General features: G+C 37.0%; 1 protein-coding gene and 1 long non-coding RNA gene across 3 annotated transcripts in view; both read left to right on the forward strand.

The window, feature by feature from the left end:
• meox1 (mesenchyme homeobox 1) overlaps window positions 1-5,103 on the forward strand; it is a 6,437-nt gene extending 1,334 nt beyond the window's left edge. The window contains exons 2-3 of the mRNA XM_027137537.2: window positions 3,607-3,779; window positions 4,373-5,103. Of these exons, the coding sequence (XP_026993338.1) occupies window positions 3,607-3,779; window positions 4,373-4,495 (296 nt within the window). The 3' untranslated portion in view covers window positions 4,496-5,103. The remainder of the gene's footprint in view (window positions 1-3,606; window positions 3,780-4,372) is intronic.
• Window positions 5,104-7,844: 2,741 nt separating this feature from the next.
• Window positions 7,845-10,354, forward strand: LOC113637207. Of its 2 annotated transcripts, none has more exons than XR_003439303.2 (3): window positions 7,845-7,986; window positions 8,234-9,423; window positions 9,522-10,354. It is a non-coding gene; the product is annotated as an uncharacterized LOC113637207 (long non-coding RNA). The 2 variants fall into 2 exon arrangements; XR_007143752.1 differs by having other exon boundaries at window positions 9,305-9,423.
• The last annotated feature ends 16,135 nt before the right edge of the window (window positions 10,355-26,489 follow it).

Here is a 26,489-nt window from a genome sequence, read left to right on the forward strand (position 1 = left end):
AAAATCTCTAAGGAGGAAATGTAAAGAGAAATAAATGCAATTGCAATGTAATGTATAATTCCGTTCAATAATGGACAATTCTGTTGATTTTTTTTTATTTTGTATCGAATACCTCAAATTTCATCAAAGCAAAAATAGACCACATTTAAATGATCAACTACAGTACATATCAAATCAACACTTAAAAAAAAAAAAGGTTATTGTGTTGTGCTTTGTTTCTCTAAATTCAATAATGCTCTTCCATAAGGAAGTAGTTGTTTTACAGCGTGTTAAAGAAACAACAAACAATGTTGGGGCTTTAACAATGAGCGTATTGCACTTGCCAGAAGAAAACAGTGAATATAACTGTATAATTACATCCTCACTTATAATGCCCCAGGCTCTGATATTTTTTACAGGAAAGGAAAATTAAAAAACATATAGAAATAGACATGACAGATGACTCCTTATACATAAATCTTCATATATAATCATGTTTCCTTCTATTGTTTAAATTCTTCAGCACTTAGGTAATGCCCATGTGCACACAGCACTGTTTCCATAATATATATATATATATATATATATATATATATATATATATATATAGAGAGAGAGAGAGAGAGAGAGAGAGAGAGAGAGAATACATAGATAGATAGATAGATAGATAGATAGATAGATAGATAGATAGATAGATAGATAGATAGATAGATAGATAGATAGATAGACAGATGATAGGATGCAAATGCTGCGAAGAAGACTGTAAATGTTACACTAAAAACTACAGCCTATGGTTCAGATTATAGAATTAGTCTAATGGAAACAGTGATACATTGAGTCACTTCACCTGTGTTCATGACTGAGGCCATAAAACTGATACTAAACAGCTGACATGCACAAACATGCACTAAACTCAAATTAAAATATGCAAATAAATGGTATACTTTTATATTACATTTTATACTATCATATGGAAACAGATTACAGGACTGTACATTTCAGTGATCCCTATGGTTATTGATAATAAAATTCAGAAATGATTAAATCTTTAATAGCTGTAGAAGGGAGTGTTTTGCACACTTCCAATAACATTGTGCTATTCTGAGCGAAGGAAAATAGAACGGCAAAGTTTGTGGCACATCTGGAGCAGGCATTAATTTAAAATTTGCTGTGGAAAGTGAGACAGGGCAGCCTTTCTAGAATAAAGGAAACATTTTTAAAAATAAATGTACTTCCCAAATAGCAGTTTTGTAACTCAGTGTCCAAAAAGGTGTGCTAATTTTCTTTTCTCTCTCTGAGACAACCGTGAGTTGTTTCTACAAATGATTAGACAAAAGTAATCAAGTTGTCTATCTCAATGTAACTACGTCTTACGACTTCATATGCATCTGCTGCTTCCCTTTTGGAGTTACTGTAACGTAACCCTTACTCACTAACAGTAGAAACATGCCAGACCACATCTGTAATATAACTTCCATATGATTCTGCTCCTACATTCTTACCTACTGACATTTTCCTGTCATTAAGCAGTAACCGAATCTTCACTGAACACACTCTGGAAATAGACTGCACAAAAATCCAGCATTCAAAAATTGAAAAAGTGAAATAGTCTGCAATACATAGGTGTATAACTGCTTTGCATACTTGGAAAAGCACAAATATTGAGAACAAAATTAACATGCCACACTGTGAAGTCGTAAATGCTGACAAGATAATAATTCCCAGATCTGTCAGAACTGTCATTTGTTTTTCACATCATGAGACAACAAAACATTTACAGACGGTACATAATTGTTATCAGATTTACAGCACTATTTTACTAAACTGATAGTTCCAGTATTGCAAAATGATAATAACTTAGCGCACAATGGCTTGGAAGGTTGTGAGCTTGAACCCCAGGTTACCAAGGTACTACTGCTGGGCAATTGAGTAAGGCCCTTAACCATCAATTGCTCAGTTGTATAAAACGATAAAATAAAATGTATGTTGTTCTGGACCGGGGTGTCAAATGCCGTTAATGTAAAGGTAGAATTGTAGTTTGTTTTCAGGATCAGCTTTATGTTGTAGGAAACAAACTTTTAATAGTAGCTTTAAATGCATGCTGAAAAACCAATTGGCCGCTTTTATTTGTTGACTTAACTTGCAGACTTATTTTGGCTTCATTTTTACCAACAATTTGAGAACATGCCAAATGTCGTTTGTCCTCCAGCCTCCCTGCTGAGGTTAGGGCTGTTCACTAAAACTTTATAGGCTTTTGCTGGCGAAATTTATTGGAGACTGTTTGGTGTACATGCACACACATACACACACACACACACTTTGCCAGGTGTTTCTCTCCAACCTGCTACCACATGTCCGTGTAATAGTCATGACAGTGTGTTTAAACGAATGGGATTCTAATTATAATAAGAACACACTCACTTTAAGCAACACAGCTTGCCATATAAGAATGTTACTGTGCTGTTAGTAAACGGTCTGGCTCTCCGAATTCACATCTGCCCGTATGACTGCAGTCTATTTCACATACTGACTGTGTGGATCTGGAAAACACCAACCACAAATTCTCACTTTGACAAATTATAGACTTCATGCAGGGTTTGCGTCACTTCTTGGTGGTGCTGCTGATGCTGATCTATGATTCGGGAGTTAATTGAGATCATAAGGTTTGGATGGTGCAAACAATTTCTTTGACCAACCAAATCAATGGAAAATGTTCAACCTGCCATGTCCTCACACACTGTTTTAAGTATTTTATAGACAGCTTGACAAAAGTCAGAGTCTCCGCTTCATAGCAAACTAAATTTTCTGTTTCTGCTCCATTGTGGGCTGTCAGATTGAATTACTGTGGCAAAGAGTGCAGAAGGCATGAAAAGAACAGACTACACACACACACACACACACACACACACACACACACACACACACACACACACACACACACACACACACACACACACACATATGGAAAATTATTAATGAATCTAATTCATTAGATACCTACAAATATATATATATATATATATATATATATATATATATATATATATATATATATATATATATATATATATATATATTTTTTTTTTTATAAAAGCTTTAGTTAACATACACATACACACGCACAAACTGGTACCAGACAAATCTCCCCAAAAGGTCAAAACCTGGACATTTGTTCCCCACTAGGATATGAAGAACATGCCCACACACAAACACACAGAGAAAGACACACACTTCAGCTGTACCCATCCAACTCTTTGTTCTTTTAGTAGCGATTTTAACAATGTTTCGGTGCATTCCTTCTTAACACGAGACCTCTGTAACCTGTTTGGCATGCTCTCTGCTACCTCGACACACTATAACTTGGTCCTATGGCTCCTCCACCTCCATGAAAGTGTGTGGCCTGGACAGGTCACAAGATCCAGTAAATAAATTGTAAAGTGGAAATCCTTTAAACATATAATGTGTGAAATAGAGGTCAGGCATTGGAATGTATTTTAATGTTTCACCCTTTTTTTTGTAGACAACTCCATACAGTATGAAACAATGTACTACATTACAACATTACAGTACAAGTAATACGCCTGTTACCTCAGCCTTTTTGACCTTCCCCCAATCTGAACATTTCAGATATCCAGGAGTCTGGATTTAAGCCTGACTCAAACTGTAAGGCAAGGAAGGAAAGGACAGCCTTTACTAAAGAGCAGCTAAGAGAGCTGGAGGCCGAGTTCACTCATCACAACTACCTGACCCGCCTGCGTCGCTATGAAATTGCTGTTAACTTGGATCTCACTGAGAGACAGGTATAAGACTTTCACCTGTTTTTTTTTTTTACTACGATATAATGCATTTTTTTCAACAGGTATGCATTTTTATGCATCACACTAAATCAGATGAAATATTTATAAAGCGTACTCATCACTACTCCACACACGTGTCCTTGTCGGCACACACACGTATATGCACACAAAAAAGCCATGCTAGGTCCCGAAACAGTTCAGGAATCGTTCTCATGTCCTCTGCAACTCTGTGTGCATATCTCAACCCCCAATATATTTAAAATTTCTTGGCCTTATGCCACATTTGTCTCTCAAATAAATGACAGGCAGACTGGGAAAAGGGAATAAACTTTAATATAGTGTGGGAACAGATGGCCTAAGCTGCTCTGTGTCCAGGGGTCATGCTGAGAAGGAGGGCCAAAGGTCAAGTTATAACTTGAGCTTCTCTGGGTTTAGGCAGCAATAAAGTTATATTGTAAGTTAATCTATTACTAAACACATACCATATATAAGAACATTTAAAACAACTCCATCAGAGTATAAAATGTATGAGTTGGTGTAAAACATTTAAAATGAATACCAATGCTGTTTATAGTAACAATGACTATTCTCCATAGGTAAAGGTGTGGTTTCAGAACAGACGTATGAAATGGAAGAGGGTGAAAGGTGGTCAGCCGGCTTCCCCTCACGACCTGGAAGCAGATGAGTTGGATTCTGCAGCCTCGCCCAGCTCTGAGTGATGACCCTGACTTCCACTTTTACTAAGAGACACATTAAGGGATCCCTGGCTGCTACAGAGGAGCCATAAACATGAAATGAACATGATGTCAGGTTTTCCATCAGTCTCATCACACATTCAGATAAACTGGAGGGAATTTTTTTTTTTTGGATGGACAGCATTCTCAAGGGCCATTGGTGTGGACATGCTACTAAAGTGAAACTCGTATATTCACATTATCCACTCACAAACTGAGAAAGTCAGACCAGAGATTATATTTGTCAAACATAAATTTAACCCATATTCATTGTTTAAGTTGTGTTTTGCCTGCAGTGATGACACTACGATGAAATCACACTGCTGTGGCAAAAGCTTGAAAGCTGCCTGTTACAGAATCACTTAAATTTTATGGATTGCTCGTCTGATGCCAGTGCACCAAGTCTCAATGTCACATTTCTTTGTTTTTATTGTAATTCATGCTGTCATTTTTTTTTATTGAAAAGTTGTTTTCAATCGTTGTTGTACCTCTTTTGTTTCATTGAATGTAATGAAATTGCTAAAACACAGATGGTGAATATTGAAAAATGCAAAAAGTTAATAAATTACTTAAGAATGGAAACAGTTGCAAAAGTTGAATAATAATTTGAAATCATAAAGTCATCCCTTTTGGCTTTCAGTAAGACACTCTATGTTCTGGCATTTTTGTTTAGTGGTCTGGGCTCCACAAGTACCTCTTAAACTTTCGAGACAAATATATATTTTGAATGTATGAAGAAATAGAAATTTAAAAATGATTTATAGTTCACAAGGGACTATAATACAACTTAATGCCTCATACGTCTTGGGCCAAGAATGACATTTAAAGTAACATATTATCCATTTTCACGTATGAGCCGAGAAATCGGTTGGATGTGTGCTATGGATTTTAAAGTCTTCCATCATTTATGATAAATAACGTTTTCCAGGGATGATCATTTGCAAGCGTGAGATATCGGATGGTGTTAAGGATAATATATTCTGCAACATGTATTAGATCTGTGGTTGGTCTGCATTCTACTACTTTTAACTGAATCCGGACTTTATCAAGAGTACATGCAGAAACTCTTCCTGAGAGTTAAATTGTCTCTACATACATTTGGCTTAAAATGGCAACTTGGCCTTGATTCTAATTTTAACGGAAGCATCTGGTTGAATACAAGAATTGATCTGAGTCCTGAGTGGAATTCTGACAAGCCCGTGTGGGAGTCTGACACACACCAGAAGTCTGGCGGCTGACCACTGGCGTAGGGCTGAGAATAAGGGAAAAAATAGGTGGGTATGGGTGCAAAGATGACTTCTCAAGTGCAGGATGTTGTTGTAGCAGGTAGCCAGTCATCTAATTTCCTGCTTCCCAAAGAAAACAGTGGTAAAGCATCCAGCGTCCAGTTGCTTTACAATGGTGGGCCTTTTCTAAAGCCATCCAACCAAACAAAACCTGGAGAGGTGAGTGGCCTCTGTGCTGGATTGGCGGAGGAATGGTTCCATACGCACCCACAGTAGGACCTAACTCATTCAGCAGTCCTGACCCCAGCCAAACACAGCAGCTCCTAGCCCATCCTTCTGTACTTCCTCTGCATTCCACTCATATGAGCACTATTATTATATTAAGGTAATGGCTGTCAAAATAAACTCTTCACATAAAGCATAATTATAGTATTAGGGCTCCTAATGAAAATGGACATATAGTGGGTAGCAGTTCATTTACACCTATGACATTTTCAAAAATAAATACTCTTGTGTGAAAACATATATTAGATTTCCCTTTGCAAGGATGTTAAATCTAATATATTTAAACAAGGTCTAATGTTTTTCATGACCAAATGAATTTGAAGAGATCTATGATTCATACATAGCATACATGTGCTTACAATTTATTAGACAAATAACCTGACAATTTATAAAGTTCATTAAGCAGATATAAACACTGCATAAACATATGCTGAACTAGGATAAATAGGACAAAAGAACAATAGCTATTCAACTGTGATTTCTCAGTATTGTTTTTCCCATTTATCACTTAATAATGGCAGAAAAGCTTTTTATTTTTGCAACATGGCATTGCAGAGACAAAAGCTTTTGGAAGAGTGTATGCGATGATGGAAGCAGACATCACTTATCGACCTTCTTTAAACAGCTTAAAGACACTTGTGAATACAGGATTTGTGAATGTGTTACTAATGAAATAAATCAGCACAGAAAAAAACATTTTGTCCTATATTTTGTAATAGGTGACAACTTTAAGTAGCATTCGAATGTAAAGAGAATAAATTGTTTCCTGGCTGCTGATGTTTTAAAAAAAAAAATCCACATTGTGGAGAAAGGAAATGTTTTTAAATGTCATTTCAATGTATTTCTTTTTCATTTTCACATGCATTCACATGCATTTTTAGGAACCTGGTAGTGCTTTGCAGATCTAGAGCCTATCCCAGAACACTGGGCACAAGGTTGGAATACATCCTGGATTTAATGCCAATCACACTGCAGGGCAAGCAGTAAACACATTATTACATGTATACATTATAATACAAGCAGAGGTAAGCATGTGTCAGTTATGGTCAATGTGTGTTGTTCTCAATCATTTTCTCTTCACTGTTGTTTACAAGTAAAGGAAATATCTGGTGTTATCATAGAAATAACGTGTAGTCTATCTTGCACCCACGAAAAAAAAGCCCCTGAAAACTGCAAATATGAAGAAACTCGGTGCTAAACGGAAAACACTGTGTGTTGCATGCTATTTTAATGACTCTACAATAGCTTACATAAAAGCAGGAGCTGCTTTTCCAAGATAGTTAAACCAGATGACCAAGAAGGGGATGAAGCTGGATATCTCCGTTACGGGGCTCTGCTCGTTTGTCCCCCACCCCCACCCCCCAAAATGACGACATACGACTAAGTAAACAAACAGTGGTGCGGAGGGGGGAAGTGTTAAGCAGCTCAACAGCAACTCTAGCGCCTTGGCCGAGGTGCGATCCCAGCAGTCTGAGTCCGGGAGCTACAGTAATGCGTGCGCAGTGCACGTGCTGCTCGTGGCACAACGTGGTGTCAGCCGTGTGTGCGCTTTAGTGCGTTCGGTTTAACACAAAAAAGTAATGAGTCAAAATGGCATTCTCCCTGTTCGAATTTAAATCCATCAAAACATAAAAAAAATAATAAAAAGAACCCAAATATTTATCGCTTTCGCTTAATGTTTTCCTCTTAATACTGAGCTCCCTTTCTTTTTTCTCTTTGTTTCCGAAGATGTCTTTATTTTTTTTCCCCACAATATTTCTCTTTATTATCTATATCACCTGGCACAGGTGTATGCACGCGCACTTAGGAAGGTATATAAAGAGGGCGGAATGCGAGGGCGTTGCGTAGCAACCGATGCTGTGTTCGTGATAAAAGTCGGTGCGTGAGGACGCGGATTTGCCTGATCGTGGCTTTAAAAATCTCGAGAAGAACTTGTGCAACTAATACTCTACATATTGTGTCTAGGTAATGTGATCATTAAGGAAATACAGTAAACTATTCAGATAAATAATGGAATTATAGTTTTAACAGCTTATAGATATGTAGATAATGTAGATGAAGGTTATGCAAAGTTAGATAACTATCATCAGCCACTGCAGATTGTTTGATTAGTATTAGATTAATTCTAAAGTTTATATACTTGTAAGTAAATTCTACCTTTAACTCACTGTCCATTGAACTCCTAAATAATTCAGCTGAATGTCTCTTACAGATGGACATGGAATAAACAATGTGATACTGTAGAATACTTTACTACTCAAGACAATTGTCTGGCCTGAACTTTCATGAAAATTGATTTCACATACTGAAGTCAAAATTGAAGGTAAAAAACCCCTAAAGCAAAAAACTGGTTTGGCAGCACATCAGCACTGAAAATTCCCAGCACTGTTATATTTATTGGTTTCAGACTACAGAAAGATATGGGATTTCTTCCCGATTTCCTTTATGTTTAAAGATACTATAGGTAATGTCTTATTCTTTAATGAAATGGCCGTCTTTGTGTAAGACTTACTTCCTCATGGATTTTTCTGTTAATCAACATAGGCATTTGATTTCGTCCTAATTATCACAACAATGTAGATTAATAGTTGTATAGGTTGTAATAGTTTACCAGTTACTTTCAGGGTCATGTCTATGGCATACAATATGGTTTCTTTGAGCCATAGAGAAAATGAGAACAGAAGAATGAAAATCACCTAAGAAAGTAATGATTCATTTTTGGCTCATGGAATGAACAAAGCCACTTACTTTCATCAAAACAAAAAAATTATATTTGTCTGTCTTGTTTATAATCAGCATCTCTTTTAGACATTCAAAAATATTTGCTTTTATTTGTGCTAATGCTGTCTATTGAATAAGCTGTGAATTCTAGGCTGTTTTTACATTTCATCATCATGGTCAGTATTTCATTTGAAATCCAATTTGTATGTGTGCTGATGACATAAAAAAATATTGAACCACAGGCTAGTAATTTATTGGCTGCACACTTCACTGACATGTTCCATTCATAAGAGACAGATATTCTAAAATGTACTGTACTGTTGCACAATACTGTTTCCAGTTACAGTCAGAGAGAATATTTTCATCCCAACAATCTCCCTCAACTAACAGTTTAGTGACCCAGGGACATTCACCTTTATCAGGCAAACAGAAATCCCTAATCGTTAATCTCAGGCACATGCCCACTTCTCGTTCTTCTCATCTGCAGTGTTATTTTAAGCAACCTGCAAATCTATTTCCCCATTTCCTAACTACAGTATGAGTTTTGCCCTCACACTAGCAGGAGAAACCTCTGGATGGGAGGAAAGCAGCCCAGAGGAAATGTGCGATGGTTTCCGCATGGCCTCCCAAGACAGCAGTAGCACTAAAAAGAGGATGCAAGGAAAATTTGTGTGCTTCCAGGTTTGTGTAGCCATGTATGTAAATGCATGTTTCCTGTTGAAGAGCAAGTATGTGTGTGCATGCCTGTTTAAACAGCTTGTATGCGTATGTACTTGTAGGATGTGGTCAGTGGACGTCTGAGGCCATCCTCCCCCAAAAAGCAGCTATAATGATTAGTGGGACCCCCAGGAAAAATAAATCTTGCGGTTCCATTGCACAATCAGTCAAGTTGGGCCAGGGATGCACAGCACAGTTTTAAATTATGCGAGACTTCCTGTAATGCTCCTCTGATGGATCCTATAGCTGAAAGGAGCAGGAAAGCATGAGGTCAGTCTGACTAGACAAACTGAATATTTGTACCTGCTGAAAATGACCTGCTCTTACATTGTTGGAGAAAACAATGTATGTTGTGTAGTTCATAACCTGAACGTTACTACTGTATAGACATTGTTATTCAATAAAAAGGCAAGTAATATTCTTCTACTAATCTTGATTCTGCAATAAACTGATTAGTTTACATTTTACTTTTTTTAAACCTCTTCTTGCTTCCTAATGCAAGTGTTCAAGATTCCAACTTTGAAATTCCTGTTTCATCTGTTTGTACCTGCACCTAACATTTTCCAGGTTTTCTAGTGTTCCTACCAGTTACTTCACACTACTAACCAAATTATTGTTTTACTCATTCCTGGTAATGACCTTTGGCCTGTTTTGGATATGATGAATGATTTTACATTTTATAACCACCTCTTAATGCTAACCAAAAATCTTTGAAATCCTACAAATGTAGACCACATGTGTGTTGACTCTGGCCTAAAATCATATCTAGAACAGAAAGCGTACACCCTACAGACTGGATATCTTGAGTTCTAGGTGAAAGAGACTGCATTTCTCTCTCTCTCCTGTCAATCACAGTGACACTGTGATACAGTCAAAGGTGTCTGTGAGTTTATGTAATACTTTCCTCTGAGTGTGTATCATTAACATCTCAAAAAAACACATTTTATATTTCACGTCACTACATTTCATTGGCTTTGACAAATGTACTTTGCATAATAAAGTTGATGAATCAATAAAGTTGAATCTAATCTAATCTTATCTAAACTAATCTTTTGTCTTCACCCTCCTTGGTTGGTTGCTGCTGTATGGTAGTGGAGATCTGGCTGATGGTTAATAATTAGGATGTGATCAAATTGATGAAAAGGGAATGCTTACCTATCCTGTCCTAATAACAAGTGTCCTAAGAAAACACAATGCATATTTGGCTTTATAATATTTCATAGATTTATAGTTATGTGTATGAAGGATCACACACACTTAGCCCTATACTAAGCATGGAGTGCACCTGGACTGTTTCAAGAAGCCCTCTAACCAATGTCTGTCTGTCTCTCCAGGTTTATCTCTAAATGTATTACTCTGAGAAGTTCTCCAGCAGCCTGGAAGATTAACTCGTGTCTGATCAGTTCACCTGATCTAGTGTGTTTCCCATTACATTCATTCTCAAAGCACTTGAGACTGACAGGTATACTGTAGGTGATGCTTTATGAGAGACCCAGTTGAATGAAACAAAATGCCCCTGTAATATAACAGCATAGCATTGCTTTCAGCTTTAGAGTCCAAGGCTAATCAATAAAAACTACTGTGCATTAGTTTTGTTTTACTGCCTCCATTAAATACCAGACTTGGCTTTTGCACTACATATTTTGAGAGGCCAAAACAGCATTGTTTCAAAGTTATAGCCACTTAATAATAATAATAATAATAATAATAATAATAATAATAATAATAATAATAATAATAATAATAATAATAATAATAATAATAAAATATTATAAAAATGTATTTTAATATAAAATTTAAAAAATATAAAATTATTTTAATTAAAAGTTATTTTAGTCCATTTAAGGGAAAAAATATAATCATACATGTTTTACAGGTGGTAAGTTTATACACACTTGAGCTCAGACTTTGCCAGTGGTCTGGTCTGAGCATGTATGCCACTGTGAATGGCCACCAACAGAGCCTCAGTTCTGGGTCAGCTCTTGAACTATCACTCAGTAAATCCATGGGAACACTTCAGCTGTGGGAAGTGACCGTCATGCAAGACCTGCATCTAAAAATAAAGCAGTGTGACCATTGTGCACACACACAATTCATACACTTTGTTCAAAGGTCATATGAGCAATCGGATGTTGTGATCTGGCAAGAATGTTATTGAGTTATTTTTTTTTACAACTTTTGCCTGTTAAAAGAAAAAGCCTAGAATTTACTTAATTTCTGAATGAAGTCTAGTTTGCTTAGTGATTTTAGAAGACTTTTTGTCAGATAGAATTGTCTTGTCAATACTGTCAAATAAATATTGGTTTTGATTAGATATTTATGAATTAAATAGAGAGTTCATATATTTCATGTGCTGTGATGGATTAACATCCCATCTAGCATGACTTCTCCAACATTGTGCCCAGTCTCGCCAAGACTGGTTCTGGCTTCACAGTGTCCCTGACCAGGATAAAATGTTTACTGAAGTTGAATGAATATATTGTTATATCTGCTTGAAGGGAGTAGGCTATATAACAAAATAAAAATATGCATCAAAACAATTAGTATTAATTTTCACTATCTCTCCTAACAGATAAAAACACTTGATAACAAGCAGAGGTGTACTGGGAACTGGGAGAGAGTAAAAATGAAACCTTTCTTGGCTGACAGACTGTTTTGGGAAACATTACTATAAGCCATCCTGTATTGGTCCTGTCCATCTTGACAAAACTTATATTAGTGCTAGGTTTATCCACTAGACCAGAGCTGATATAGATCCCATGCTTCATCATTTCCTCCCCTCCAAACCTTCCTCCAATTTTTTTTGCACCCACGGTCAGACTCCAACTCCCATAAGGCCCTGGGGGAAGGGTTGAGCTGTGGCGTGACAGGCTGGGATTTCTGGAGCCTTGGCTTTAATATTCTCCTTCCCCTACTGTCTTTCATCAACGGCATGTTCCTGGGCCCAGGCTTGAGTTACAGTCTGCATCTTTGCCTCCGCCACGTGGGAGGATGATTTCTAACACATGGACCTATGTGTTCATCAGACAATGGAGTTCCTGTCAGTGTCTGCCTTCTCTCTTGTTCTCTCTCAGGGATTGTGGAGTGCTCATGTCACTGCATGCCGATTCATTCGTTTTATACACACACCACTCTACAGCCACCAGTATCACCAATACCACCTCTGCCATAAGCTGTCTCTAATTAGCACCTGCTTTCACAAACGTGTTTTGTGGCCAGAGTAAGCTGCTTGGTCTGGGTAGGATTAGTGTGGAAGCAGCAGTAATGCCCTGCTTGTGTGTCTCTCTCACGTCTGCAGCACACCGGACCCTGCGGCACAGACACAAAAGGCCTTGTTGTCACATTGACCCGACTGGCACGGAAAATGTGTGGACAGCCCCCTGGCACACTGCCCAGCATTTATCTTCTGCAAGATGAGCTAAGTTGTAGCTTTACTACAGTGATAAAGATGTTCAATAAATGTGCACTTGCAACATTTTTAACAATTAGTTTAATCAGTAAATTAGATGTAATAGTTGCAATAAAATAAAATATACTCAGCTCTTGTATGACCCACAGTACACAGGTAACCACTAACGTATGCATGAACCAGATTCAGAGGTTTTTCAAAAGTAATGTGATGCCATAGTTTATGCAAGTGGTTCTGTATCGATGCATGAAGTTGTGGAAATGTCCTGAAGTTTTTCCCTATTGGCAAAAGCAATATTTCCAATGAATAAATCTAATTTTCCGGTGTCTCTGTCTCTCCAACATGCTCTGTGCCTGCCTCTCATTCTATCATCATAGTCACTAGCCCTGTCTTGCGAATTTATGTTCCTGCACTATTCACTTTCAGCCCAAATCATGAAGATCTGATCCACCTAAACAAGTCACTGATTAGTGAAACTGAATTCTTCAGTAAGGTTAAATGCCAGGAGTAGTGCTGGTGACCTCTGTTCTAGTGTCAGGTAGAGAAACTTTCATTCTCTAACCACCGCCTCCTCGTGTTTGAAATGAGATATTTGAGAACGTTTAGCTGCACACACTGTGGAGCTAGACTGGGAAAAACAAGAGACCAAGGTCGTAGGGGAGTCAGGAGGCTTACTAATGAGACTTATATGCAGCTAATGGGTAAAACCAGCGCACTAGGACATACAGCCACACAGTCCCTGCAGAATTGGGTGAGAAATTAATAAAAAATAAAATGATCCACTAATTTACAGAGCATCATTACCATTCTCACCTCTGCCTAAATGCACTGCTCTAATTCCCCTGTCAGTAAAAAAAAATCCAACTTTTCCTGCAATTAAATATTGTACTACAAAATATGTACAGCGATTTTTCCACAATGTACCGGGAATGATTCATTTTGTTTGTTCTTAAGCTTAAGCCTAACTATATCATAAATCAATAGACAGAACTGATGCACCTACACAATGGGTGTAAAATTTCCCAGCCGTTCAGTTCACATCAGCAGACATCAATAGCCAGACAGACTGATTATGAGACGGAACTTCTAACAGCTGTATGAACTTCTGATGGACTTACACTCTTAATCCCACACAACACTTGCCTTTGATATGAACTAGCCTTTGATTCACGAATCAGGAGCTCCACCAAAACCATAGTGAGGAACACTTCAAGCCAGTTGTCTGAGTTGAACTGCATGCCTTACACCATTGGCCAAGCCATCAGCCGTACTCACACCTGCTGCCAGCTTTCATTCTCTCCATCCATCTAAAAGAAAGACAGGAAGTCTACCCTCACTGTGATTACGATGAAATTTGCTGGCGTCTGAGTAGGAACTATCATCCAAAAGTCCAGATCTTAGGGTGTATGCCTGTAAACTAATGCTTAGCAGGTTATTAGCTTTATCCAAGCTAGTCTATGAGTTATTATAGTATGGTCCATCAGAGCCTAGCCATTCTCAGCACCATGTGTCTCTCTCCAGAAGCCCAGAATCCTAAAGCATGCGGATTCAGACCTGAACTTCCGCTGCAGGTGACAGTAATGATTTCTCTTTCCCTCATTCTCCTTTTTCACAAAGAGTGTTGTTCTCTTTTCTTTTGTCTCTCATTCTAAATCTTTCAGTTTGACTCCCAACTTACAGACAGTACATCCATTTAGCTATATTGGTCTGGCCCTGAACTCCCTTAGTCTACTCTTTCCTTTTCAGCACTTTCACCCAGCCTTTTACAGCTCACAGCAGCTGGCCTGGCCACAGACTCCACTGAGCTTTTAGAGAGCTATAAGTATAAAGGCTACAGGGAACATATAAGATATATAAGACAAGCAATAGAAATGAGGCACATTAAAGTGCACAAATGAATGTTCAAACTGTAGCACATGGTGGGAACACAGCTTAACCTATATTTGTCACATCTTATTTACTAAGGCAAGAGTAAATGTGAGGCTATTATTTACTGACAGCAGTATGGATGATATGCTTAATTATCACAGGATTGGGATGTGTATTGATTTGTAGTTCTAGAAATGTGCTTAGAACCTTAAGATTTAAATATTGTTATATTCATGCTCAAATGTTGCATAAACATACATATAAAATCAGTGTCTATATACTGTAAATTTCCTGTATAATTTTACTTCCTTAGTGACACAGTAATAATAATAATAATAATAATAATAATAATAATAATAATAATAATAATAATAATAATAATAATAATAATAATCAGATAGAAATATAAAATGGTTTATATATATAATTTTTTTTATTAGTTTTTAGAAAGGAAAAAGAAATAATGTCATCAGGTATGTTTTATATCTAATCACACATGAATCAACCAATCCAACTTCTGAACCATGAATGAACAGAGGTGCTGATTTAATAGCCACCAAATATTTGAAGGACTGTTGGTGGAATGGCACAGAAATCATAAAGCTGTATTTACTTGGCATTAATATGACCATGTTTTATGTCATCTCTGTTCTCTTAGGGCATGCCGTCAGACATGTCTGAGACTAAACATGTGGAAAGGGAGACCCAGTCACCCACACCTCATCTTGACCCTTTGTAAAAACCAGTAGACACTTTGGAGGAAATCTGATCTTCAGCCAAAACAACTATGAAGTCAGATCTTTATATAAGGAGTGGGGCGGCAGATCTCTGATATCCCGAGTGCTGGTCTATGGGGGGTGGAGGGTCGTGACAGGATCGGTGTGGTGGGGGCGGGGGGTCTGGGTGAGGTTTTATGCCGCTGTTTTCTGAACGGCTGCCAGGAAAGTTTAATGGCTTTGGAATTTGGACAGGAAAAAAGTGGGTTGGAAGTTTCAGAGGAAGCAGGGATTTGTGGCTCACGCAGCACCTCTGTTTGTGTTCTCCTGGACTGGCTCCGCTCAGGCCACTGTGAGGAAGAACGTCAAGCGCTTTTCCACAGATCAACCCACAGCCTCGGGAGAATATAAAGCGGCGACACACAGGCCATGGCCTGTCCACCTCCACCCCATCTACACACACCTCAACATATACACAAGCATGGACACAAATGCACATAAACATACATCGACATGAAGGCACAGTGTAAGAAAATAAGAAAACCTTTTCAGTTTTTGATATTTTCCTTTTAAGATTTTAGTAATCTTTTGTTGTTCTTTGTTCGCATTGTTAATTCACATTTTTAATTTGACCATAAAAATAAACCAAAATCAGCCATATAAATAAACCTTAATTAATATAAACAGCTCTGAGAAACTGAGCCCAGCTTGAGAAGCTTACAGATTTGTATACTCTCAGTTTACAAACGCAGTTTTGTTTCGACTATTGTGTAAGAATGCTCCAGTAAGAAACTTTATCATCGAACATGTTAGTCCATGCAGCTTGAACATCTGCCATGGTTATGTTAGTTTTATTCTAGATTTATTTGTATAAATGCTACAACAATTTTATTAAAATAACAGCAAAGAATTTTGGTCAACATAAGCATCTTTAATCTTTTTTGTTGACAGTGACCAAGCTTAAAAACAATTACATTTTCTAAAATGCAAATCCATAAATTTTCTTTGTGTTTTTGCATTTCTCTTCCTGTGATGGCTGAAACTATCACATGGCCATAACTGAACACCTCAGCTCCTTTAAAAGGAATTGGGCATTTTTAATAATACTGCCCTAGTGAGCACATTTATTACACTGAATCGATCAGAGGGTAATTTAATTGGTGTTGACTAGAATTTTATTAGCCTTCTTTTTTTTCTAGGGGTAAAATGTTGTATCACAGTGACACTGTAGCTGAAAAGATTGATAATGTTACCCAACAAGGTTATGAGTATGACAGTATGTCTCTGAAAGCACACGCATGCAGTCGTCTGTGGACCCGCAGTGCACACAACCATTGACACACCCTTGCACTGCATGCAGCCATGTACAGCCATGTATATAGTGCATCTCAACTGATTCCCTTGTGTAATAATTTTAGCAAGGTGAAAGTGGGAAATGGGTAAAGGAAATTTCCAACTGACCACATCTGGTATATTCATGCTGCTTTTATTCATTAAGGAAGATGTTACAATTCAACATATATCTTTATTACAATTGTGAATTTTTATTTGGTTATCACTTCAGACTGCTTTTCTCATCTCAACACCTCATCATATATATTATCCACAGAAGCTTATGGTAAGTATTTCTTGTCGCTCTAACAATGACTGTAATGAGCACACCATGGAACACCAGGCTACACGTGTTTCTTATACTCCAAATCCCAGTCTGGAACAAGCCGTGGTTATTGTGAGAACGAAGGAGTGCCTTTGAGATTTGTCTGCCAATGTCTCCAGTCCCTGTCACCAGTAATTATCTGGCCTTTCAGCCTGCTCCCTATCACTCAGCCCACACCTCCATTAAGAATAGGGGTGGAGTTGTATGAAAAATATCATGATAACCATTTTCTGTATGTTTTAGCATCAGCTTGCAAAGAAAATGAAATTAATTGATATACTACAGTGTCAGAGCAACTCTTAAACTCTACTGCACTGTAGAGATTATTATGGAAACTGATAGTGTTTCTAAATGAGGATTTCTTTTAGCTTAATTCTGTCATATATCTGGTCATATAATCTTTTAGCTTTTGCACATGACAGTCGGTGTAGAAAGCAGTAACAACGTTAGACATTTTTTTTTACTAATTCAGATTTCACTATGAGAGAATACCAAACCTTCCTTATACAGTTCTTCACCCAGCCACAGAGACCCAGTCAAAACTCTGTCCTCAGCCTGACCATTTATACCAGAACCACCACCAACATCAGCAAAGTGATAATGGTTAAGTCTGTAATACTAGCTTCATCAAAACAATGACTTAAGCAGGCTTACAGTCTTAATACAGGTATCTGACAGAAATGAGAGGGGAATAAAAAATTTACTTAGCAATTGTATCTGCTAGCAAGTTCACACCTCAAGTGATCAAGGGCTAAACTGCTCAAAAACAGCAACTGTAATTGACCATGATGGGGAAATGTAGTGAGCATGGATTTTGAGTAGTTTCCCACACATCTGTGCGTAAAAGCTCAGCTCTCATTCAAACTTGGAGATCAGCCTCAGTTTAAAAGGTGTGAGGCCAGACACCAAAAGCAGAAACAAAAACAGATGAAAGAGGAAATGCCAATGGACAAATGGCCTGAATGTGACATGACAGACAGAACATAAAACCCTACCAGTGTTACCTGAGACTGGGAGTGAGGGAACAACCGTCATAACACTCACACTGTCACTGTGAAAAGCCCCCTGCTAAGTGAAGAGTACAGTGTTTTACACTGGGGCTTTGGAGAAGAAACAAACATCTGACTCCGTAATCCTCTAAATAAATTGAGCCAACACTCTGAAACTCAAAACTGCTAGACTGGTTTCTACGTGATGCTGAAGCTTCAGGTCTGGCCTTCAGTCCTCCTGCATGGAATAAAATTCTTAACGGAAAATCAAATAACCACACAGAAAAAAGGATTTATTTATACTCTCTTTTGTCTGTAGTGAGTGCATCCATCACTATTTGGTTCCCGTCATCTTAATAATAAAATCAAAGCATTGTAGGCAGTATGGTACAGCTCAACTGCTTAAAAAATTCTAAAAAACTGAATTAAGCAGAAATCATGTTCGGTGGTAAAGCCCCGAACTTGCTGAACATGTCTGCAGGTCTGCATATAAATTGATATAATTTGAATTGAATTGAATTGAATTGAATTTACTCCGTCCAGGGTGTATCCTGCCTTGATGCCCGATGACGCCTGAGATAGGCACAGGCTCCCCGTGACCCGAGAAGTTCGGATAAGCGGTAGAAAATGAGTGAGTGAGAGTGAGTGAATTGAATTTGAATTTCTCTAGTAATAAGCTGATAATAAGGAAAATATTTTATTTAGCTTATTTTAACATAAAACATGTTACAAATTAAAGGCAAAACCAATACAAAACTTTTAGTAAGTTGTTGGGCCACCAAGAATTGCCAGAAAGCTTCAGAATGTCTTAGTGTACATTCTACATGTCTATAACTGTACTAAATAGATAAGTTAGATTCATTCAAAAGGTATTCTTACAATTGCTGTTTTGATGAAGTTTTTGGAGAACACATCATTCAATAATCTCTGATAAATATTTATTTACTTAGTCAATCCTCCTAAAAGTATGTTTTAGGAAGTGGAAGGACACATGAGAATTGGGAAGAAACAAACCCAGGAAGAACACATGGACAGAAACCAGCGCTCATGACTGAACCAAGGATCCTGGGGCTATGAGGAGGTAATGCTACCTGCTGCACTACTACTACTGCCTAATGCAGATATCACCTTATTCACCAATCCAGTTAAAACACAACATCTTCACCCCTTGCTGTTTCTAATATCATGGTAGTCTGGGCTGGATCAGAATATTTATGCACATATATAAATGCAAAGGTAATTGTAGCATGTAAAATGCCGTGATATACCTGGATGCATTCGTACTCATTATATTTCTCTACCGATTTATTCAAGTTTGTGTTGGTTTTTTTTTTCATTTAAATTTATCAACTGACCGTATTTATTAAAAAAAAAAAAAAGCATTTACTGACTCGGATATGTTGATCTGCCATGTGTTAGGGTGAACTGCTTTCCCTCCTCACACCATCTCCCCCAAACCCCCACCCCAAGGGGATCTGGGGGCAGGATTGGTCTGTGTTGCAGCGTTTTGGCTACCTGTAGCTGTGCTCCCAAAGCGGCCTGACTTGGAATAGCGTGGCCTGTTTACTCAGCTGGTTCAGGGGAAAGAGGATGTGTTCAGGGCCTCATTAATCACAACCACTTCGGAAGAGATAAACAGCCAGGACCCAGCGGGGTGCTGACACTCCAGCCTGGCTTAAGGGTACAAGGGGAGATGGGGGCACAGGGGAAGCAGGATCTCTTCTCACTCCGAGAATGTCCAATCACTCGCTGAACAACCACACTAAACTATAATCTCATGCTGTTATTCCTAGATAATACTATAGCTTGTCTTTTGACCTTTGAAGGGCTGTGATTTTCAAGATATTTTCAGTCAAAAAGAAATATATTGGAAGCTAATAATTATTATGATCTGCATTCATAATGCCATTGCTTTATTGGTATTCAACTTAGTCATTTACTATCATTCAGATTGCAAATAACAATGAGTGATTATGACATTTTTACGTGTTGAAAAAATAGGAAAATGACAATGGGGTAGGTATTTTCAATGATCTTCAATGAGAGCTCTGGTTACTTAGGAAAAAGCTTGAATGCTTTAAAATCCTTTAAATCTGAGACCACTTTAAGTGTATTTTAGTAAATTTCTTAGTAAAAAGAAGAAAGATTACAATTTGGGTTTATCAATAAATGACATTCATAGCTAAATAATAACTATAATAGCTACAGTATAATCAATATATATTATTTTACATTATTTGCAAACGTTATTAAGGTTGTATGGCAATGATCCAACTTGAGAGCCATGGCTTTAAAACCTTTATACTGACTCAATAAAAACACAACAGGAGGAATTGAAGTCTTAGGATACTAACAAACACAGAAGAGATATGGAGATGTGTCACCATTAACAACAAACAAACCAGAACAACACATCAACAGTAAATGAAAGAACTCTGAGAAAATCAGTCGAAATAATAAAGTGACAAATGATTCGATGAGTTGATTAACCATATTTTGACGAGTCGATGAGAGTATCATTATTTCTGTGTGAAACCTTCTTTCTGTTCTACCTAAAGTTACTTTCAAAGGAAAAAATGTAGAATAGAGGTTTGCTTCACACAGCAAACAGACAAGAAATGACTTGTGATGCAAACTGGTGTTATTCTACACTTCCAAGCCTTCTTTTTCTTATGCAGTGTTCAGTAACAGAAAAATCCTGCTGCCTGATCCAAAAAGAATGCTCCTGTTATTACCTGCTGGCCTTCAACACTTCACACTAAGCCTGTGTGTTTCTCTCCAGCCAAACTTTCACTCATCTTTCTGGCACATATTTCACCCGAGACATGTCGTGGAGGAGGCAGAGAACAAGAGGAAGGAAGGGAAAAGGCAGACAGCCTGGAGAGAAAATAAAAAGTGAAGAGAAAGGAAAAATATTGAGTGGTAATGGGAGGCGATGAAAAAGATTGTGTGTGGTGAAGCAGACGATAAAGATATTTTCTTTAGATATTTAGGTGAAAGAGAGGTTCTTTCACTGTTTATGTTATATCTTAAACGTTACATTATAATTAGGGAAGACATAATGTTTCTCTGTTTAAAGAGATGTATTGAGATATTTACATGAAAGGATTCTGAAAAAAAAGTGTGTGTGTGTGTGTGTGTGTGTGTGTGTGTGTGTGTGTGTGTGTGTGTGTGTGTGTGTGTGTGTGTGTGTGTGTGTGTGTGTGTGTGATAGAGAGAGAGAGAGAGAGAGAGAGAGAGAGAGAGAGAGAGAGAGAGAGAGAGAGAGAGAGAGAGAGAGAGAGAGAAAGAGAGTATACATACATGTTTGTGCACATTTACACCATACTGAGATATAATTGTTTCTGATAGATTTGGAAAGGATAAAGTATTTCCAGTGACGCTGGATTTCACCACTCACGCTTATAAAATAGTTCTAAATCCGAGTAAAGCCATGACGTGGAAGTCTGTCCATGTCTAATTACACAATCTCCTTCTCTGTTCACACAATTTGGCTTCAGATTTTTAAAAACAAATACGTTACATATATGTTAAAACCATACCACAGAGTCTGATTTAGTCACAGATATCAATAGCACAAACAAGAAAATTTTTTATTTCTATTGTTGATACTGATACTAATCATCATCTTCAACATCATCAACATCATTATCATCATCATCATATTTATCATCATGGACGTCATCAGAATTGTTGTAATCATAATAACCATTTAAAAAAATCTGTACAACAATCTGTAAAAACAGTAGCCCATGTTAAAGTGACTGCTGTAGATTTGGTGTTGTTATGTAAGTAGTGTACAGCTGCACAGTTAGATCAGTGTGAACTGAGAGCTTTTCTGCCATCTAGTGGAAGCTCCTCTTAAGCCGTTCACTAACATCTTTTATATATATATATATATATATATATATATATATATATATATATATATATATATATATATATATATATATATATATATATATAGATCAAATGTATGATAGACCAAATAAATAAATAAATAAATAAATAAATAAATAAATACGTTGTGCAGCACCAAGAATTGCATTAAAACATCAAAACTAGTATGCGGCTAATATTAAAGAAAGAAAGAAAGAAAGAAAGAAAGAAAGAAAGAAAGAAAGAAAGAAAGAAAAAATTTTAAAGCTGAATTTTCTGTATGTAAAATGTAATATCAGATCTGACCACATGGTGGCGTCCGTTACCACTAAAGAGTGTAATACTGGCTTTAAAGAATCTTTGAGAATCGATATGTTTATTTATCATGATTTTAATCACATCCAGCTCTACCGTCAACTGGACAAGCCTGCTTTGGCACCAATAAATACAGGTAAATTTGATACTCCCCTGAAACCTGCCCTGTCCTATTAAAAACACATGTAGTTTATCTGCCTGAATCACCAGAGACAATAGAAGTCAGAGGCCTTTTGATATTCCTGCTTTAAACAAACTCCACAACAGATATGAATATTTTCTAGAGATTTCTTTTCAGAACTATGATGATTCCCATATGTTTATGCTTCTGCAGACCTGATTCTACTATCGTCCTTTACTGTCGTTTGCGTTAAAAGTGTAGTGTTATCTTTCCCCATTACACTGACATATTGTGCAGTTATGGGTAACTAGAGATCTTCCCACCTCATAGATTGCCCAGAGTTGAATGAGACACGATGGGCTGGTGTGAAGGTGATACACTCTACTATTCTGATCAAGGGTCACAGGATACGGTGACTGAGATTCACCTTGGCACCATGTCCTGGAGTATGATACTGCAAAACAGGAGCTACCTGACACCCAGGGCTTTATGTGGAACGAATAGAATTCACTTGAGATGTACCGTGTTTCATCATCTAATCAGTTTAATTTTTGTCCATTTCTGTACATTCCAGCTTTTTGCAAGGTGACCAACAACGTTTAGAAATATCACTGGTGTAGAAGTTGTAATAATAATAATAATAATAATAATAATAATAATAATAATAATAATAATAATAATAATAATAATAATAATAGTAATAATAATAATAATAATAATAGTAATAATAATAATAATAATAATAATAATAATAATAATAATAATAATAATAATAATAATATGGTTATTTAATACAGCATAACATATTTATTTATTTATTTCATTTAAACTATACAACAATACAACTATATAAAAAAAACATATAATTATAACAAAATTAATGATGTAGAATATATTAACAATGCTAAATGAATGGTAAAACTATATAAATAAAAATACTAAAATCACATTTGAATAATAAAAATTAAAGTAACGTGACTAAAAATAGAGAACAGCTAGATAAAAGCCAAAGTATTTAGATTTCAGTCAGTGGTTGGGTGGATGACAAATATGACAAATACACAAGGCTATCACTATATGAATTTATAACACGATCTGACACATATTACAATTAGGGAATTTGTAAAGTTGTAATAAGATTTTAAAATAAATTCTAAAAGAAAGCAGGGAAGCCAGCAAAGCAATCTAAAAACTAGTCTAATACAAACTTGTTTTTTGGGAATGTTTTAATGTTTGCTGCTGCATTTTGCAAGTTGTAACTTGCTTGTGGAAGTTGTCAGAATTCCTGTGAGCAATGCTTCACAATAGCCAAAGTAAGATACATACAATGGCACTTTAACTGAATAGCATGTGGGAAATAATATGTTCAGGCTAGGCTGCTCTGATCAAATAGCATATCACAAACATTTTCTAAATAACTATATATGAATATCACTGAACAAGCCATTGTACAATCTCTTTTGCAGATACTGAAACCGAACAAGCTAGATATTACCCAGATGGTTTAAAGAAGATGATCATAACAGGTGTCATCTCTTTATGATGTGTTATGTCTAAATGTGGAAGACTATTTAACAAATGCTATAATTCAAACTCATCAGCACCTCAGAGAGATCAAAGAGGAAATGCACATGTTATGATCCTTCATTTATTCAAGGATGAATTCACACTCAGTCTACACCAGAGACACGTGCACATGATTGACGGAAGTGGAAAGGTTTTTTCCTGTAGATTGTTCTAGAGCTTTAGTGTATACTGTATACAAATCAAAACTAGTCACAGATCCCTGGCCATCATTTCCTCCTTGGTGTAAACCCATTTTCTGGGTCACTGAACCCAACTAATGTGTTGAGCCATTCAGATGTCTGCTCAAACTGATTTGCAACATTTAGCTCCCCATGACCCTAAGATTGTTGGGGATAAAACGATTGGCAAGGTCATTTTCTCAAGAAAACTCTGAAATTACAGCCTGTGCATGGTGAGAATCTTGAGAGAGAGAGAGAGAGAGAGAGAGAGAGAGAGAGAGAGAGAGAGAGAGAGAGAGAGAGAGAGAGAGAGAGAGAGAGAGAGAGAAAAGAGAGATGCATTTCCACTCACCTGCATACTTTTTTGCCTCTGTTGATCTCAATTAGGCCAAAGCGGAAGGGAGAGATCCATTGCGCTAATGTAACGAGATTCCCAGCTAATCAGTGACTTTCCTGCTTTATCTCAGCTATCAGGACACTGGGGAGGATGTGTAACTGAGACAAAGGCTGATGTCATGTTGTGATAGATAAACTAGGGGCAGAGCAGAAAGAGACAATGGCCAAGTTTGGATATTATATGATTCTACTTGATACTCTACCACAACACTTCTTAATGAAGCAGCTTATTTTGTAGTTTAGATATAAAGAAAGATGTGTTAATCTGGTTCTGTAATCAGAGTTGTGTGTGAAGTTTCAGGTAGGTGACAAAACATGATAGATCATGCTCATCTAAGTTGAACTTGATGAGTCTCTGTTACTTACTCTGGACTGGAGGTGTCCCTTACACTAGTCCACTGTGCAGGGTGAATGGAAAAATGATCTCATGCTACTGACTTCATCCAGTGACACTGGGCAGAAGTCTGACATCAGAGTGTACCTGCATTCAGTCCTGAGGTGGAGGGACATGTTGCTTTTAAATAATTTGTAATGGCATGGAAAGCACAGTGGAAACAGGGCATGTTGCAACGAAAAGAAAATTATTCATTAACATTAAAACACACATATTATTTAAAGTAAATGTAACCTCATTTAATTTATGGGAGGCCAAAAATTGGAACAAACACAATATTCAAATAAACCTAATGAATAAAGCCTTTTAGGAGATAGACAGGGGTACTTCTGTTTACTAGATGATCAGTTATTGCTCTTCTACTTACGGAAGTTTTGCAGTAAACAAAATCCATAGATTTAGTTTAGTTAGGAAGCTGTTCCCAGACCTAGGACAAGCAATCCATTGACATGCAAAATAAACCTACCTGAAATACATCTAATGTAAAATGGTTTGGTTCCCATTTGCTTCCCCATGCACTGAAACCTTTTATGCTAATTACATATGTTTTCCTCATTGTGCAAAGGGGTTTAAGTTATGTACAGAAGTTTCACTGATTTACATTCATGCTAATTTGCTAAGATGTCACACAGGTCAGGCACACAAAATGAAAATAAAAACGGAAGAAAACATACACAACGAAATACTGAAATTGCATTAGAATGAGTTAGAATTTGATTATATGTTACAGCTGTTTACTTAGAAATTTCATATGTGTGCATGTCTCCTTGGGGCCCCTTTTTATGTGTGACAGCAGGCCTGCTTGGTTGCATAGTAATTTGACTACATAATCAAAAGGTAAATAAATGGTTAGAAAATAGATTTTTTCCTACTACAGAAATATTTCACAAATCACTACAAAGGTTTTTCTCTCAGTCAATTAATAACCATTGACTTCCCATTATGCCATCATATTTCTAATTTCAGTGGTCACTCCCACTGAACCTGTTTTATTACTGTGGCTTCAAGTATGAAACATACTAAGCCTTGAATGCAAGCATGTATACACTTTTGATTATCTGAGTACTTACAGAGCACAGGTTCCACATGCCTCTCTGATCACAAAGATCAGTGTACATTCCAGCTGCCTCTCATCTCTGCCATCAGCTTTTTACAGGCCTGTGTGTAACATGATGAGGGATTCACACCACTGTTCACACGTTCCCTGCACTGTGATTTACAGGGTTCAGAGAAAGTTAAGGTCTATTCTTTACAAGCTACTACAAGGACAAGAACAAACCATCAGAAACAATACACGTGGAAAAAATGATGAGCAAGCTCCATACATAGTTCATAGGTTCTCTGTTAAAACTTTAATGATAAGTGGAAAACATGGGTAATGTAAAAATGCAAAATCGGTTACACCGAATCCATCTCCATTCATTATAATGACCATCTGTGCTCAAGCTGAAACTTATCAGGTAACACATAACTGAATAAATCCAACCTAAACATGAAGGCAGATTTGTTTGGGACCTCAAACGCCCCCATACTGCTTTAG

The sequence above is a fragment of the Tachysurus fulvidraco genome, chromosome 8 (assembly GCF_022655615.1).
Source record: "Tachysurus fulvidraco isolate hzauxx_2018 chromosome 8, HZAU_PFXX_2.0, whole genome shotgun sequence".
NCBI classification, from domain to species: Eukaryota; Metazoa; Chordata; class Actinopteri; order Siluriformes; family Bagridae; genus Tachysurus; species Tachysurus fulvidraco.